Source organism: Syngnathoides biaculeatus, chromosome 6 (genome assembly GCF_019802595.1).
Source record: "Syngnathoides biaculeatus isolate LvHL_M chromosome 6, ASM1980259v1, whole genome shotgun sequence".
NCBI lineage: Eukaryota > Metazoa > Chordata > Actinopteri > Syngnathiformes > Syngnathidae > Syngnathoides > Syngnathoides biaculeatus.
In genome coordinates this window covers 2493528-2511283 of record NC_084645.1, presented here as the reverse complement: position 1 = coordinate 2511283, position 17756 = coordinate 2493528, and the positions used below count along the sequence as shown (strand labels likewise).

The window sequence follows — 17756 nt, the reverse complement described above, 5'->3', positions numbered from 1 at the left end:
AATGATAATTTTATTTGAATCACCTCACTTTGGTCTTCCAGTTCAGGGGAAAGATTGGTTAGTTTCATAACATAATAAAAAAAAATGTGCATTTACAAAGGTACAAACTCCTCTGCCTGGAAATACAGTACGGTACAATATAATTGCGTAAACCTGTAGTACGACAGTGACGCGAATTATCACAACGCTGTTATTTACGGCACATGGCAACTACTTCGCGGCAGGAGTTTTGTTTACTCGCGTGGGTAAGTTTGTAACCTCACATTTATTGTTTATATTTCAAGTTAGTTGTGTTTTGTTGCGTGTCGTAAATGCTGTTATGCGTTTGATGGTTTCATCGAAGCTTTTTCTTTCTTTCTACGGTGATCTTAAACGATGAGTGTGCTTCAACGCTAACTACGCGGCGAGCAATGGGTTTAAGAAATGATTCAATCGTTATTATTTTCATTTAATTTTCCGTACTATTTAGCCTTATTACTGTCTCGGGTGTGCTGGAGCCTATCCCAGCTTAAAAATAAAAAAACCCCAAAACTCCTGGGTGACTAAATGACAGCTATGACTGTCAGGGGGCCAACAGCTATGGGCAGCATGGACAGGGACATGAGGAGGACCAGGCAATCCCTCGGCTCTCGAACAAAATTCCTCTCCATGGAAGGAGTATCCGGGCTGTTAGCGGTGGCGGGGGACACTCGGTGGTTGTGACAGGTGCGTAATTATTTTTTTTAAACGCTCTCTCATCATGATTTAAAAGCTCTCTGTTCTCCGTGAACGCATTTTCAACATAACTGATTGTCAAATGTATTGTCTCCCCCACAACTCGCATTGTTCATTTGTTGCCAAGTTACAACTCACTTTAACAAAGGTTAGGAACACTAAATAACATGTAGTGTTTAAAGCTAGCCTTTGAAATCATATGAATGCCATATTTTTAAACGCATGGTAAGTACTCGTGGTTATATATTTATAGTGCCTTTTCAGAGCACCTTATTAAGAATTGAGGATGAACACAACTGCATGTACAAAAATGTAAATCAGCACTGATCTCTTCTTATTAAGAAAGTTCAACATAGTTTTATTTGTAGGAAATGAAAGCTGCAGACCAAAGCACCTGTTAGTATTAACACATACACAATCACGTACAGTGGCTGAAGTAAGTACTTAACACATTACAGTTTTTCTCAGGTAATAAACTTCCCGAGGTGCTTGAAAATTTCACCAGATGTTTTCAACAATCCAAATAATCCATACATACAAAATGGAACAAACAAGATCAGAAATTTAGTTGTGTAAAAATGTGAAATGACAAATGGGAAAACTATGGCTAGGTTTCCAATGACGTCAACACAGTCCTGAGACCAATCAGACAAAATGAATGATAGAAAAAAACTTCACACATCACGTATCACCTGTGTTCTCTGACCTCTATGACACACAGGATGGTGTAATTGGAAACCTATCCATTGAACAAATGAAAACAGGGAGATGGAAAAAGGCATGGAAACCCAAGACAACACTTAAAATCTATCATAAATCAAACAGCAATCCAGCCCCTTGCCAGTGCAAATGAATATCAGCTGGTTCACAGCGCAAAGAATAATCAAAAGAGTTGTCCAAGAGCCAAGACCCACTCGTTGAGAGCTTCAAAAAGACCTGGAATTAGAAGGTACTGTTGTCACAAGGAAAAGGACTAATAAAGTCCGCTACCATGGAGTGTCTTCACACACACGAGTCAAGACCCCATTGCTGAAAAAAAAAAAAAAAAAAAGAAGTCTTAGGTCTCAGCTGCAGCAAATCTTTTGACTCGAGTTCCCCACCTCTGATTTAAGGTCTTCAATAAACTGAACGTCCATGTTTTTGAGTTGTGGGAGGAAGCTGCAGTATGGAAAGATACTGTACCTCAGAAATACAATGCAGATTTACTCACCATTCATCTTTTCTTTTTTTTTCAACCTTTTGACACATCTCTTTCTAGAAGTGACAAGTCTTGGCCTTCCTGCTCAGTAACGTTTGCCATTACAACATTGACTGTATCTGCACTCTACTTTATGTATACTTTCTCGTGATTATTGATTTTGTCAATGAGCATGATGTTTGTGAAATGTTTTTTGTTGTGCATGTAAAAACAAATACAGAGTTTCATCTTTGTGTGCTTTTGTACAGATGATGGAGAGGCATTTGTGTGTGGGCAGAATCTCAGAGGCCAGCTTGGACTCGGCCACACCGCCAACTGCTCAACACTTCAGCACTGCTCAGGCCTGAATCAGAGGGTCACCAATGTTGCCTGTGGCTGGGATTTTACTCTTGTCCTGACTGGTGATTAATGGCAGTGTTTCACTAGAGACACTGCACGTTTTCACTCATTTTCCTAATGTGTTGCGTTCTATAGGGGAGGAGAGGATTTTAGTTTTACAACCAGGGAATGTTGAGATCGTTGACATGTAAATCAATGAAAATCTACATATTTTCACAATCAGAAAATGAGAACCATCCCAGTAGACATGTTTTCAGCATGCTGTGTTCAGGTCAGTGTAGGATGTTGATGGAAAAGTGCAAAACAGAGCTCAGAAGGAGCTACATTGTGTCTTGGTAGATATAGAGGAAGCCTATGACAGTACCCAGGAACTATGCTACTGCATGTGGAAGTCTGGAGTGGCAGAGAAATTACTTAATAATACAGGACATGTATAAAGACAGCAGAACATTGGTAACGGTTGCTGTAGGTGTGACAGGAATTTTACAAGATGGAGGTGGGACTGCATCAGGGGTAAACTGAAGGCCTTCCTATTTGCAATGGTGATGGATAGACTGAAGGATGTGGTTAAACTGTAATCTCCTTGGACTATGATGTTCGCAGATGATATTGTGATCTGCAGTGAAAGCAGGGAGCAGGTGGAGGAATAATTAGAAAGATGGAGACACGCACTGGAAAGGAGAGGAATGAAAATTAGCCAAAGTAAAACAGAATATATGTGCGTGAATGAGAGGGATTAGAGGGGGAAGAGTGAGGCTCCAGGGAGAAGAGATAGCAAGGGTGGATGACTTGAAATACTTTGGGTCAACAATACAGAGCAATGGTGAATGTGGTAAGGAAGTGAAGAAACTGGTCCAAGAGGGGTGAAACAGCTGGCGGAGGTGTCTGGTGGTCTATGTGACAGAAGAGTCTCCGCTAGGATGAAGGGCAAAGTTTACAAAACAGTGGTGAAGGCGGCCATGATGTACGGATTAGAGAACGTGGCACTGAAGAAACAACAGGAAGCAGTATTGGAGGTGGCAGAAATGAAGATATTGAGGTTCTTGCTCAGAGTAAGCAAGTTGCATAGGATTAGAAAGGAGCTCATTACAGCGGGGCCCGAGGTTAGATGTTTTGGAAACAAAGTTAGAGAGTGCAGACTTTGATGGTTTGAACATGTCCAGAGGAGAGTATATTGGTAGAAGGATGATGAGGATGGAGCTGCCAGGCAAATGAGCTGGAGGAAGACCAAACAGAAGGTTAATAAATGTAGTGAGGGAAGATGTGGGCAGTTGGTGTTCAAGAGGAGGATTCAGGCGGGATGCAAGTTCACATGGATAAGGATGACATGCTGTGTTGACCCCTAATGGCGCAAGCCAAAAGGAAATAAAAGATGAAAGAAGAAGGCTCAGAACTGAGTGCAAATGATCGGCATTCAGATCAGATCTTGTTTGTTTTTTAATATTTAGGTGTTTCTGTTTACACAATGGGGAAAACAATACAAAGTCTGAATTTGTCACATCAGCGTAGAGATGCATAGCTGTTTTATCTTGTGAACTCATAAAGTTGGCAATATTTTTCCTGTGCCCTACTAAACATTGTCCTATTTCACACAGATAGTGGCAACTTATTAGCGTGCGGCTCTAATGTATTTGGACAGCTGGGTGTTGGTCAGATGACTTCCCATTCTGCACAATTGCTGCTCATTGAGGTGCATATCTAATGGATATACAGTATATACAGTGGGCACGTAAAGTATTCAGAAAGTATTCAAATATTCTGTCTGTGAGCTCTTCAGGCAGTTCCTTTGACCTCATGACTCTTATTAGCTGTGACGTGCACCGTAACATGTAAGGGTTTATATGTGTGGCTTTCCTAATCGAGTCCAATTGGTATAATCAAACACAGCCGGACTCCAATGAAGGTGTAGAACCATCTCAAGGATGATCAGAAGAAATGGGCGGCACCCAAATGAAAGCAAAGGGTCTGAATATTTATACTGTGTGATATTTCGGTTTTTCCTTTTTTGACAAATCTGTGCATCCACTTCACGGTTCTGTTATAATCCCGGCCTCGTCTGCATGGAGTTAGCATGTTCTCCCTGTTCCTGCGTGGGTTTTCTCTGGGTACACCAGTTTCCTCCCACATCCCAAAAACATGCAAAGCAGGTTTATTTAAGACTCTAAATTGCCCGTAGGTGTGAATCTAAGTGGCTGTTTATATGGCGGCGAGTTCGGGGTGCACCCCACCTCTCGCTCAAAGATGGCTGGGATAGGCTCAAGCACGCCTGTTACCTGAGTGAGGATAAGCAGAACAGAATGTGAATGAGCGAATGTGGAGCTGTATGTACATTATTTAGGGAAAAAGATGCAAAATGATATTAGCAAATGCCTGCAATATTACATTTAGGGGCTTCTGAATACTTTCTGTACCCACTGTAAGAATTTTAGCACCATTTTGTCATGAAATATATTACCAAGGCTGCTATTGACATGAGAATTTTACCAGACGTTGTAACAAAGCAAACAATTCCTACATACACAGAACGTTGAACAAATGAGTTGAGCACTGAAGTTATAGTATTTGTAAACGTGAAATAACACAGGGAACAAGTATTGAAGTGGTATTTATTTCACATTTTGTACAATCATTTTTGTTTGCAATGACAACTTTAGGACATCTTCTGTATGAGAAACCAGTTGCATGCATTGCTCCAGTGTGATTTCAGCCACTTCTTCCTCACAAGTAGTCTTCAAATCTTGCTTCTTTTATGGACCTTGAGTTTCAATTCTTTCCATAGGTATATTTTCAGTTCAAGTCAGGCAGGGCTAGCCTAGCAACTTTTTATTTTTTTCGTTGAAACCAATTGAGTTTACTTGGGTTCAATAACCCTATAGGCCACAATATTAGGTACATCGGCACAATGTATTGATGGCCAATGCAAGTTTAGTACACAATGCCAACTGAATGAAGTAAACTACACAGTACTGTTGAGTAGCTCCAAGAGCTAACAGCCGTAAATATGGTGCTAATGTGAATGGCATTTATTGTTTAGTGTGTAGGTGTACTTATGTTATTGCCCGTGTTCATACCATTGTTCTTTATTCTTTAGAGTCTGAAAGAACGTGTGTTGAGCATTGCAGCAGGGCTCCGACACTCTCTTGCAATCACAGGTATGCACTGTAAATGGATCGAAGGCGAAGCAATTAATCTTACACAGCCTCAACCTCTATGCTGATCCCAGAGTCAGGACATGTCTACCAGTGGGGGACAGGTCTTCGCAGCCTTGCCAAGAGAGCACTCAGTCCAGACCCTGTTCCGTCACACCTCAATTCCAAGGTTCCTTCTCTTGTGCCAGGTGAGGAAAAACATTTATTTACAAATACTAGAAGATAGAGGGTGGCACAGTGGATCAGATGGAAAGCAATGGCCTCACTGTTCTGAGGTCCCGGGTTCAATCCCAGGCCCGCCTGTGTGGAGTTTGCACGTTCTCCCCGTGTCTGCGTGGGTTTTCTCCGGGCACTCTGGTTTCCTCCCACATCCCCAAAACATGGTTTCAACATCAGTTAGACACTCTAAATTGCCCCTAGATGTGATTTTGAGTGCGGCTGTTTGTCTCCATGTGCCCTGCGATTGGGTGGAAACCATTTCAGGGTGTACCCCGCCTCCTGCCCGTTGACAGTTGGGATAGGCTCCAGCACTCCCCGCAACCCTTGTGAGGATAAGTGGTTAAGAAAATGGATGGATGGATGGATGGATGGATGGATGGATGGATGGATGGAAGATAGTGTTTGTTGCAGTGATAGGATTGTTTTGGCCATGTTGCAGGTCTGGATCTGAAGGTGCCTCATGCTGTCACTGCGGGCTCAGCACACTGTGTGTGCCTTACAGGTATTGCTCATAGTATGCTGCACAATGCACATTCCAACGGTTAAAAAATAGGGCAAGTATAATACAAGCAGATGTAGTGGTGCCGTGAGATATTAGAAAGCTGACTAGTTTTTCGAGGTATGACCCATTCCACTGATTTTTTTTGTTTTGTCTTACGAGCAAAAATGTTAGTAGTAATAGTAGTAGTAAGTACTGTATGATGGCAGTGAACTCGGCTCACTTCACAAGAAGCAGCAGTTCAACAGAGTAAAAAAAAAAAGAAGAGTACTACACATTTACTTAAAACAAGCATGTAACATGTTAGCAATACTATCTTAATGTTAAGGTAATGGGAAGGGCAAAAGACAAGCTAATGAAAAACATCTATGTGGCAGTGTTATAATGCCTTAAGGAACACCTGTCTCAGCACAAACAGTGAAACAAAACATGTAAGGAGACAAGAAAACAATACTTAGAGGAATATATTCTTTATCCTCTGGAATAAACAACTTATGACTTCAAATTACTGATAATTACTTCCTTTGACTGCTTTAGACTGCCGGCCTGGGGCCAAGTTGCACACACCAGAGGGAGCCGCGATCAATTAATTATGGTGCACACACAGTTGAATTTCTATTTTTGTTATTGTAATTATAAAGTGATATTTTCCTGAGAGTAACCCTTCAAGATGCTTTGAGATATGAGTTTGTGTTACCAGCATGGTCAGACAACGAATTAAACTACAAGTAACCACTGGTGTTTGAAATTTCCTATCTTAGCATTGGTGAGATAGTTCAAATAACCTTTCAAAGTACATTAATTTTTGTTACAAGAACATAATTGAAAAGTCTCTCTCTCTCTCTTTTTCTTTCTTTACATTTATGAATTGTTAATACATAACATAACCATAACCTTCTCTTTAGTCTGTCCTGAATGAAGACTAATGTCGCCCTCGGTGTTACATGCAGAAGATGGTGATTTATTTCTCTGGGGAAGCAACAAACACAGCCAGCTAACTGCCACCGAGCCCTTCTTGTCCACTCCTGCTCCACTCAAGCGCTCACTTCTGGGTGGAGAGAAAGTTGTAGAGGTGAGCAGCGGCTGGACTCATGTTATTGCCCAAACAGGTGAGATGCTTTAAACACTTTGTTTGTTGAGGCTCACATCTGCCTTAATTACCGTACAGTAATCCCTTACAGAGAGTGGAAGAGTGTTTACTTGGGGCAGAGGGAATTATGGACAACTGGGCCGACCTCTGACAAATGCCGCAAATCCTAAGCACCGGTCAGCAGACCACAGTAGCCAGACTTCAATGCCTGCCGAGGCGAAAGCCCTCTTTGGAGCAACGCAAGTAAGACTTGGAGCAATAAACCAATACTTGTAATAGGCAGCACTCTTGGTTGAACTAGTGGTTAGCATATCCGTGTTAAAGTTTTCGGGTTTTTAGTCTCAATTCCGGCCTTTCTTTGTGGAGTTTGTGTTTTCTCCCCGTGCTTTTGTGAGATTTCTTCTGGTACTCCAGCTTCCTCCCAAATTCCAAAAGGATACATTTTAAACTTAAAATGGATCATTGGTGTGGATGTGAGTGGTAGTCTAAATGTGACTAGTGACAAGTCCGTGTTGTATTTCGCTTTTTGCCCAAAGTCATCTAGGATAGGCCCCAGAACACTCGTAACCCTAGTGACCACAAGTGCTATAAAAATAGATGAATGACTCTTTGTAGTGGGACAGTAGGGATACCTATACTGTGGTTTTTGATTGTCAAGTTTAGACTGGTTTACATGTAGTACTTGATTATTCCAGCAGGCGGTACCCAACACCTACAAATAAAAGACTAGGAAGTTGGAAGTTGTTACACGTTTTTTCTTCTGTGTTCGTAGTTGATGGAACATTAGCAAAATACTCACAGCTGCATTGCAAGTAAACAATGCTAAAAATAACTACACCATGTTAATATGCATCACAGTTCACCAAGTGAGAGTGAGATGCCTCAATGAAATGCGTCATTATGTGTGCACTATATAGCATGCATATTTTTCCATTATCACTCACTAGAGAGGAACCATTAATATCTTGTGCAGTCAGTGGTTTCTTTTCCCATATGGCCCATTGCGTTGCAGCATCAAGGGGACGCCATCAGTTAATCTGTATTCCGAATGGTTGCTGTATGACAGAAGAGAGCTGCTAATAAAGCAGATGTCAAGGGTGAACTGGAAGATTGTTCTTGTCCGGCGTTGTCGCAGCAGCGGCGTATGTCATTGTCACCTTATGTGCCTAAAGCTAAAGGTGAAGATGGATTTGCTGAGTGGACAATGAATCTCCTAGCTCGCTAAGGCACTGTGTGGCGTGTGTACACACCCACAGAGTCAATGTTTAGTTAGCTGTCACATTTTTATGAGCCACATGAGCATAACAAATAATAGCCTGTCGTAGGGCTCACCTGCTACTCCTGTATGTTGAAGCTGAAACAGTCAGGAAGCAACCAATGCCTTAGTGAAGTTGTTGAAAGCAATATTTCACCTTCCACCCAAGTAGAAATTTATTTATTTAAAAAAAATATATATAAAAGATTTTACCTTGCAGAGGCATCACAGTGGATCAGCTGGAAAGCATTGGCCTCACAGCTCTGAGGTCCCGGGTTCAATCCCTGTCCCACCTGTGTGGAGTTTGCATGTTCTCCTCGTGCTTGTGTGGGTTTTCTCCAGGCACTCCGGTTTCCTCCCCACATCACCAAAACATGCAATGTTAATTGGATACTCTTAAATTGCCCCTAGGTGTGATTGTGATTGTGATTGCGGCTGTTTGTCTCTATGTGCCCTGCAATTGGCTGGTAACCAGTTCAGGGTGTACCCTGCCTCCTGCCCCATGACAGCCGGGATAGACTCCAGCACTCCCGCGACCCTTGTGAGGATAAGCGGCTAAGAAAATGGATGGATGGCTGGATGGATTACCTAGCAGGATCAGGCCACACAGTCGTCCTGACCAGGACCTCTTCTGGAAACACAGCAATTTGTTTTTTAGCTTTTTTATTTAAGTTTGGTCTGGAAAATGAGCGATGTTCACCGTGAAAGGAGCTGACAGGTTTTTTTTTCAATGAAATCTGTAAACATTGTAACTGTAAAATTTCAAATCTGAAAACGTTATGATCCTGTGAATTTTATTTTGGTCTTAGTTTGCCGTGACGGGTTGCTCAGCAGTCTTGGGCAATGACGTCTTCGGTGAAAATTCAGTGACGGCCTCCAGCATGCATTTTAATGTCGTCTATTTCCCTGCAGATCGCATGTGGATCCGAACATAACCTCGCTATTGTAGGTGAGTAGTCTCCTTAAAGATACAGTAATGTTACACGTTTTCTTCCGTTTTCTTAGTTGATGAAATAATAGTAAAATCCGAGCAAAATACTCACAACTGCATTATAAGTAAACAATGCTAAAAACACTATCCCGTGTTAATATACATCTCTTTGCCTTAGCAAAGATTGGGGAATTGCCCAGAATCTTACAGTTACCACATCAGTGTGAAACATTTACGTTGCCGTTGGCTTCAGAAGACTTCTGAGGTCATTTCATCGTTCTCTGGCCTTTTGCAAAAGGAAGTAATTACAGCTCACTAGGACGGGGATCGCTGACAGATGCAATTACGCGAACCAGGCTGTAAATGAGCTGCATTAGTCACACACGGATTTAGAGGCCACTTTTTCCAGTTGAATGTTTTGGAGAGCTGTGTCACTCTCATGCACACAAGAACAGAATATTACACATTCCTGAACGAGAAGCTAACAAATCCTCTCTCGCTTCTCCATCAAATATGCAAAGATTTGCGCCTCTTTCTTTTCCCTGTCTTACAGTCACTGACTTACTTGCATGACGAGAAATTTTTAGAAGTCAAATTTTTCTCACATTAATGTTTGAACATTGACCCAGTTGTTACATCAGAGTGAATATAAATACATCTAAGGAAGATTAAACATAAACAGAATGTCCCTTCAAAGTACATGCAAGTATTTTTAAACAGTTGCATTGAAAAACTGCTCAGACAGGATGTTAAAAAGAAGAAACAGTGAGTGTGAACGTGCCATCACGATCAACTGTCACAAAGCTGGAGATGTGCAATTTTTTTTGTGCTGAAGGCCCACATTTGATTTTTGAACTTGACGGCTGGGCCGGGTCATTCATAAATTAGGTAGAATATATTTTATTAATTTCGATGCCAGTGAAATATTTATATTTAGAATGGTTACATTGGCCCCATTTCTTACTTGACAATGTAAATGCATACGGCCTGCTGGCCACACTTCGCCAGGCCCAGCTCTGGACCGTGGAAAGGCAGAACATGGAATGGGAGCGCCCAAGTCAACCTCACATAACTTCCTTCCTCTACCGCGCTCCCCTTGTTCCTCCCAGCCGTCTTGAGCGTGGCGGCTGCGGGAGCAATGAAATATCAAAACAGGATTGGAAATAGAGACCTGAGTGCTGCTATTTCTGGTGCTCAAGTAGGTCAGGCGGAAACCAACCAAGAGCACTGCATGCTGCTTATGATATCTGTTGCTAGCGCTTCCTCCCCTAATTTTCACCTGAGGAAGCGCTCCTCACCAATGAGGTCTGTGGTCGGAGCTGGGAGAAGGTTCAAAGGTGCTTTTCATCTGTTCCAAGAAAAGACTTTGATATATGACAAAATAAATTTCACCTTTCTGCACCTGAAATTGTGTGTGAAGTCCTGCAAAAAAAAAGATGTTGCAGAACTGCAGAAGCGTTAATTATGTGACATTTACACCCGTCGAACATAGAACCATCAAAAATAGTATGTGATGACAGGGAAATTGCTTTTGGTTTGAGTGTTGAATTCAATCCTGTTTTTTTTTTTTTTTTGTAGTACAGAAAGTGCAGCACTTTGTTGCCATGGAAACACTGATGTGCTGTATGCTCCTGCCAGTGAGTCCATGAATAAAGCAGAGCGCCCAAATCTGTCTCTCTGCCCCATTGAGCATCATGCTTCAAAACAGAAAATTCACTTCGAGATTAACACTTGTTACTGTACTGAACGGCAAACAGTGAATAAGTAAATGCATCATTATAAAGGCCGCGGCGTATTTGTCCGACGCCATTGCTGGCAGAGTGTCACACTGACATAAGCTTGCTGGCATGACATCTTGGTGTGCTCGCTGGCAAAAGCATATGTTTCAGTGCACGCGTCCAAAAGTTCAACACAGAACAGGAGAGGAGCCTCGGCGAGGCGGACGGAAAAACAAAGCGTGAAAGACACACGACAGCCAGATTGGGAGAGCTCGAGGATGTGTTACCCTTGAGAAAGCAAGCTCGCTTCTGTTGCCATGGAAATGGAGCCTATTAGGTAACGGTGTTGCCATGGCACGTGTCTCCTCGGTGATGCAGCCCTGACCACACCCACTAACAAGCTGTCCAGCTGTGATGAGCAGGGAGGCTTTATTACCCGCTGACTGTGTGTCAGCGTGTGTTTGTTTTCTGATTTCTTTTCTTCCTCGCAATTGTGCTTCCCCCCCACACCCCACCCCGCCCATCTCCCCAACTCCCAACCAGACCGCTAATATTAACACACGCGTTGCTACACTGACCCCTGATCCCTCTCTTCTCAGGGGAGCGTCTCCTTTCCTGGGGCTGGAACGAACACGGAATGTGTGGAGACGGTTCACTCGCCGACATCTTGGAGCCACGTATCGTCCCTGGCCTCAGACCTCTCGTCATTGGCTGCGGGGCCGGACACTCTTTGGCGGTGTGCGCAGGGAATACGTGCAAAGACCAATGATAAACTCTGCACACATCCCACTTACATTGGAGCAAGACTTTCACCTGAATTCCTATTGTGGAATTATTTATGAATGAAGATTCTTTACGCCTATTATGTAGGCCAGATCATGTTGATGAAATCACGTGTGTATCATAAATACCACATGTGTCGACCAGAGTTCTATCTGAGAGGTCATTATTTCTCGAGACAGGCTGTGAAGTTGATGGCAAAGAGACCAGGCAATATCTTTACGTGACACGGCCATTTCTGCACCACCCAGTCCTCTCTGTTGGCCCTCCCAAAAGAATGAAGGCGTTGAGGATAATGTGAGGGATGGGCCCAACCGACTTTAGCTACAGCTTCATCTTTTCTTGTCAGCGCTTTTACTGCTTTGATAATGAGCGTTGGAAGGCTCTTGAAAAGATTATATCTGTATATTTCATAGAGAATATATCTTGTCACGCCGGGAATTAGCGCTAACACACAAATATTTTTTGACACCATTAAGAACTGTTTGTCTTCTTTCCGTTTTCACACTGTACACATTATTTGTCTTTGGGAAGTTTGACCGGTGCATTTGACAATCTTTGCATACTCTTAAGCTATGCAGACATCTGCAGTGGAATACAGTGCGGTCAAAAAGTATTGCCCCTACCCCACCCCCACACATACGCTCAAATTTATTTTTCCATAGTTTCCCCACTGTAATGTTTAAGATGATCAAGAAATGTAAATATCAAACAAATATAAACCCAGTGAACTTAAATTGCCATTTAACCATTCAACCCATTTATTCAGGGGGGAAAAACTGTTCAGTTACAGTGAAGAAAATAAGCATTTAAACACCCTGCTATATTACAAGTTCCCCCACTTAAAAATCATGGAGGGGTCTGAAATTTTCATTGCAGGTGCAAGTCTACTGTGAGAGAGATAATCTAAAAAGAAAATCCAGAAATCACAATGTATGACTTTGTTAAATTGCCAAGCAGCTTGGTGAAAAAAAAGGTCCACTGTTGGAACAATCATTAGAAAATGGAAGAAGCTAAACATGATGCTCAATCTCAAAGGGAGTGGAGCCCCATGCAAAATATCACCTTGTGGGGTCTCAATGATCCTTAGAAAGATGAGGAATCAGCCCAGAACTACACGACAGGACTTGGTCAATGACCTGAAAAGAGCTGGGACCGCCGTTTCCAAGGTGACTGTTGGTAATACACGAAGACGTCATGGTTTGAAATCATTCATGGCACGGAAGGTTCCCGTGCTTAAACCAGCACATGTCAAGGCCCGTCTTCAGTTTGCCAATGACCATTTGGATGATACAGAGGAGTCATGGGAGAAGGTTTTGTGGTCCGATAACACAGAATTAAAGTGCAGGGAAAGGGTTACATAATCTATTTGTAAAGCTTGAGTATTCCAGTGATCCATAGGGACAGGCATTATCCTCACATGGAGAAAATATGGAACAGTGGTGAACCTCCCAAGGAGTGACTGGCCTACAAAGATTACCCTGAGAGAACAACACTGACTCATGACTCATCCAGGGTGGCGCAAAGAAACTCAGGACAACTTCTAGGAACTGCTAGCCTCCCTTGTTTCTCTTAAAGGTCAGTCTTCATGACACCATCAGAATGACTGGGCAAAAGTGGCATCCATGGCTGGGTTCCAAGGCAAAAGCCACTGCTGATGAAAAACAACACAAGTTCTTTGTTACTTTTGCAATAAACAACATCTGAATGTTTCCCAAGACTTTTGGGAGACATCCATGCACTGGCAAGACGAATATTGAGCTGTTTCGAAGGTCTGTGTCTTGATGCATTTGGCATAAATGTAGCACAGAAGTCTTCCAAACTGTCAAACGTGGTGGTATTGTGTTGGTCTCAGGCTGCTTTCATCCTTCAGGACCAGGACAACTTGCTTTGATTGATGGAAACATGAATTCTTCTCTTTTTACAGAAAGTCCTGAAGGAGAATGTTCAAACCCTCAGTGACCTCAAACTGAAGCACAATCCAAAACACACCAGCAAGTCAACTACTGAATGGCTGACAAAAACAAAATTAAGGTTTTGGAGAGGCCTGAATCCGACTACAATGCTGGGACATGACCTTAAAGAGCTTTTCTGATCGAAAACCAACTATTTTTGCTGTATTACAACAATTTTGCAAGAAAGTGTCGGCCAAAATATCCTCAGAGCAACGTGAAAGACTCATTGCTAGTTATAGGAAATGCTTGATTTTAGTTGTTGTTGCTGCAAATTAGGCTACACTGTACGCGCCTGAGATTTTTGGGGCCGATCACTGATCAGCGAGTTCAAAGAAATTAGACTCAATCACGAGATGGACCAATATGCCTACTTAAATGACTTGTTCATATACTTCTGTACTGTATACTACGTATGTTCAAAAGTATTCTCTATTCAGGTCATCGATTCTAATCAGGTCAAACCAACGTGACAGAAATAATGAGTGCTAACTAACTAATTTCTTTATTGTACTTAAATTACTTCACACATACTGAAACTTTTACATTTACTTCCAACAGTTAGTGCTCGCAGGAGTTTGCGAGGCTGCAAAATGTTTTGTTGCCTGCTTGCAAGCTGTATCATGTTAAAAATATTTGTGAACATACCTCAACCCTTGAATTAAAGTGAGCACTCATGACAACCAGCACACATTTTGTTCTTGTAATGGACACGACGATCTATTGTTGTCATCGTCATGGTAACGAATGTATCTGTTTGTGTTTGAGTTGACAAGATTGTCATGTCTGATCCAGATATTTCACGTTGTCAGGCTTAGACATGTTTTCTGTCCCTATGCACTGACATACATACAGTGAAGAAAATAAGTATTTGAACACCCTGCTATATTGCAAGATCTCCCAATTAGAAATCATGGAGGGGTCTGAAATTTGGATATGAATATGAGTGGGAATGTTTGTCTAAACTGTACACACCCTGCAATTGTTTGGCAACCAGTCCAGGGTGTACCCTGCCTCTTATCAGTAAGTTGGGATAGACTACAGCTCATCTGCAACCTTAGTGAGGTACAAAATAAATGGATAGATAAATATTTTGCCTAAACATTCTTTTTTTTTTTTTTTTTTTTTTTTTGACCTGGCTCGTATGTACGTTTAACAAATGACGTGGAACTTCAGACACACATTTGACCACTCCTACGGCAGGCTCAGTTACAGCGAAGAAAATAAGTATTTGAACACCCTGCTATATTGCAAGTTCTCCCGCTTAGAAATCATGGAGGGGTCTGAAATTTTCGTCGTCGGTGCATGTCCATCGTGAGAGAGATAATCTAAAAAGAAAATTCCAGAAATCACAATGTAGGATTTTTCAACAATTCATTTGTGTGATACAGCTCCAAATAATTATTTGAACACCTGAGAAAAACAATGTTAATATTTGGTACAGTAGCCTTTGTTTTCAATTACAGAGATCAAACTTCCTGTTCACCAGGTTTGCACACACTGCTGGAGGGATTTTGGCCCACTCCTCCACACAGATCTTCCCTAGATCAGACGGGTTTCTGGGCTGTCGCTGACAAACACGCAGTTTCAGCTCCCTCCAAAGATTTTCTATAGCGTTTAGGTCTGGAGACTGGCAAGGCCATGCCAGAACCTTGATATGTTATTTAATTGAGCCAGTCCTTGGTTTTCGTGGCTGTGTGCTTCGTGTCATTGTCATGTTGAAAGACCCAGCCATGACCCATCTTCAATGCTCTGACTGAGGGAAAGAGGTTGTTCCCCAAAATCTCATGGCCGCGATCATCCTCTCCTTAATACAGTGCAGTCGTCCTGCCCATATGCAGAAAAACACCCCCGAAGCATGATGCTACCACCCCCATGCTCCACAGTAGGGATGGTGTTCTTGGGATGGAACCCAATATTCGTCTTCCTCCAAACACAGTTAGTGGAATTATGACCACAAAGTTCCATTTTGGTCTTATCTGACCACAAAACTTTCTCCCATGACTCCTCTGTATCATCCAAATGGTCAAACTTAAGACGAGCCTTGACATGTGCTGGTTAAAGCAAGGGAAACATCCGTGCCATGCATGATTTCAAACTATGACGTCTTAGTGTATTACCAACAGTCACCTTGGAAACGATGGTCCCAGCTCTTTTCAGGTCATTGACCAAGTCCTGTCGTGTAGTCCTGGGCTGATTCCTCACCTTTCTAAGGATCATTAAGACCCCAGGAGGTGATATCTTGCATGGGGCTCCACTCCGACTGACCGTCATGTTTAGTTTTTCCATTTTCTAATAATTGCCCCAACAAGTGGACCTTTTTTCACCGAGCTGCTTGGCAATTTCTCCGTAGCCCTTTCAAGCCATGTGGAGTTGTAATATTTTTCTCTGGTGTCTTTGGACAGCTCTTTGGTCTTGGCCATGTTCCAAGTTTGAGTCTTACTGATTGTATGGGGTGGACAGGTGTCTTTGTGCAGCTAACGACCTCACACAGGTGCATCTGATTCAGGATAATACATGGAGTGGAGGTGGACTTCTAAAGGCGGACTAACACGTCTTTGAGGGTCAGAATTCTAGCTGATGGACAGGTGTTGAAATACTTATTTGTAGCTGTATAACACAAATATGTTGTTAACAAAAATCATACATTGTGATTTCTGAATTTTTCATTTTAGATTATCTCTCTCACAGTGAAAATGCACCTACAATGAAAATTTCAGACCCCTCCATGATTTCTAAGTGGGAGAATTTGCAATATAGCAGGGTGTTCAAATACTCATTTTCTTCACTCTATATATATATGTTTTAATAAGTTTTTGGGCGATCGGATAGTTACAGTACTTCTTCAAGACACGACAAGGCTAAAAATAAAATAACTTTTATTCAAGTATACTGTATACGCTGGCGACATGGAGTAAATGTATTTTGCGGTCAATGATCGGATTAGTGAATTATGACAGTAAAACAGATGAGCATAAAATGCTAATTCTCAGGCGATACCAACCAAGCTGATCAAACCAATGTAAAATCTACTAAGAATGGGCCAACCAGTTCTTAGGTTTTTACGCACAACCAGGTAACTTTGAATACAGGTAGTTTGTTTTTTCCTTAGTGAATGAAATCCACATTTTGAAATGGTATGTTTAGTTCAGTGGTATTTGTCTGAAATTGACATTTTTTGATGATCTTAAATGTTAAAGTGGGGAAACTGCAAAAGCAGGAACATTTCTGAAAGGGGGCCAATACTTTTTCCCAGCACTGTACCCCATATGCACACGCTGGTCAAGGGTAATTGGTAACCCCGTGAGTAATGTTGGATGGTGTTACGTTTATGTGATTTCATGTATTGCTATTTTTATTCATTTTATTTATGCACATATAATAAAGTCACTTTTAATCATATGCACTTAAAAAAATACCAAGATTATGAAAACAAATAAACAAACACCCCTGAAAATCTCATTTGTTGTTTTTTTTTTTTTTTATTTTATTTAACACTATTCCTTGTACAAGTCTGAACTGTATTGTCCAGAAAACACACCAAAAACCCCGACCCAACAAAAACCACCACCACCAAACACCCGAGCAACTAAGAGAACGGGCCGCCAAATGGACCATATTCGAAATTAAACACACACTTTTTAACCTCACTCAGTGTCACACATTTGTTGCCTTTTGTGTAATATGACTTTTTTTTTTTTTTAATGAGTTTGTTGACTTTGATTTTTTTATTTTGTGTCAAATAATGACTAGCACGCAATTCCCAGTAGTTGGTCGGCAGTGTAATTGCAGTTGTTTGTTCAAAAGTTGGCCGTTTTCACTTTCAACTTTTTTTCTCCGAACGCAAGCTGCACTTTGAACATGGCTGTTGTGATTATTTGGGATGATCCGCAGTCTTTCCATGCTAAACAC

At 41.8% G+C, this 17756-nt stretch overlaps 1 protein-coding gene across 2 annotated transcripts; it reads left to right on the top strand.

Annotated features, from left to right (window-relative positions):
- Positions 1 to 180: 180 nt before the first annotated feature.
- sergef (secretion regulating guanine nucleotide exchange factor) lies at positions 181 to 15779 on the top strand. 2 transcript variants are annotated; one of them, XM_061823221.1, is made up of 11 exons: positions 181 to 245; positions 567 to 705; positions 2161 to 2313; positions 3847 to 3941; positions 5343 to 5403; positions 5475 to 5588; positions 6059 to 6121; positions 7072 to 7227; positions 7300 to 7451; positions 9376 to 9412; positions 11712 to 15779. In XM_061823221.1, the coding sequence occupies exons 1-11, from the start codon at positions 204 to 206 to the stop codon at positions 11879 to 11881; spliced, it is 1182 nt and encodes a 393-aa protein (XP_061679205.1). In that variant the 5' UTR covers positions 181 to 203; the 3' UTR covers positions 11882 to 15779. The 2 variants fall into 2 exon arrangements, with proteins under 2 accessions (XP_061679205.1, XP_061679204.1); XM_061823220.1 differs by having other exon boundaries at positions 7069 to 7227; positions 11712 to 15776.
- The last annotated feature ends 1977 nt before the right edge of the window (positions 15780 to 17756 follow it).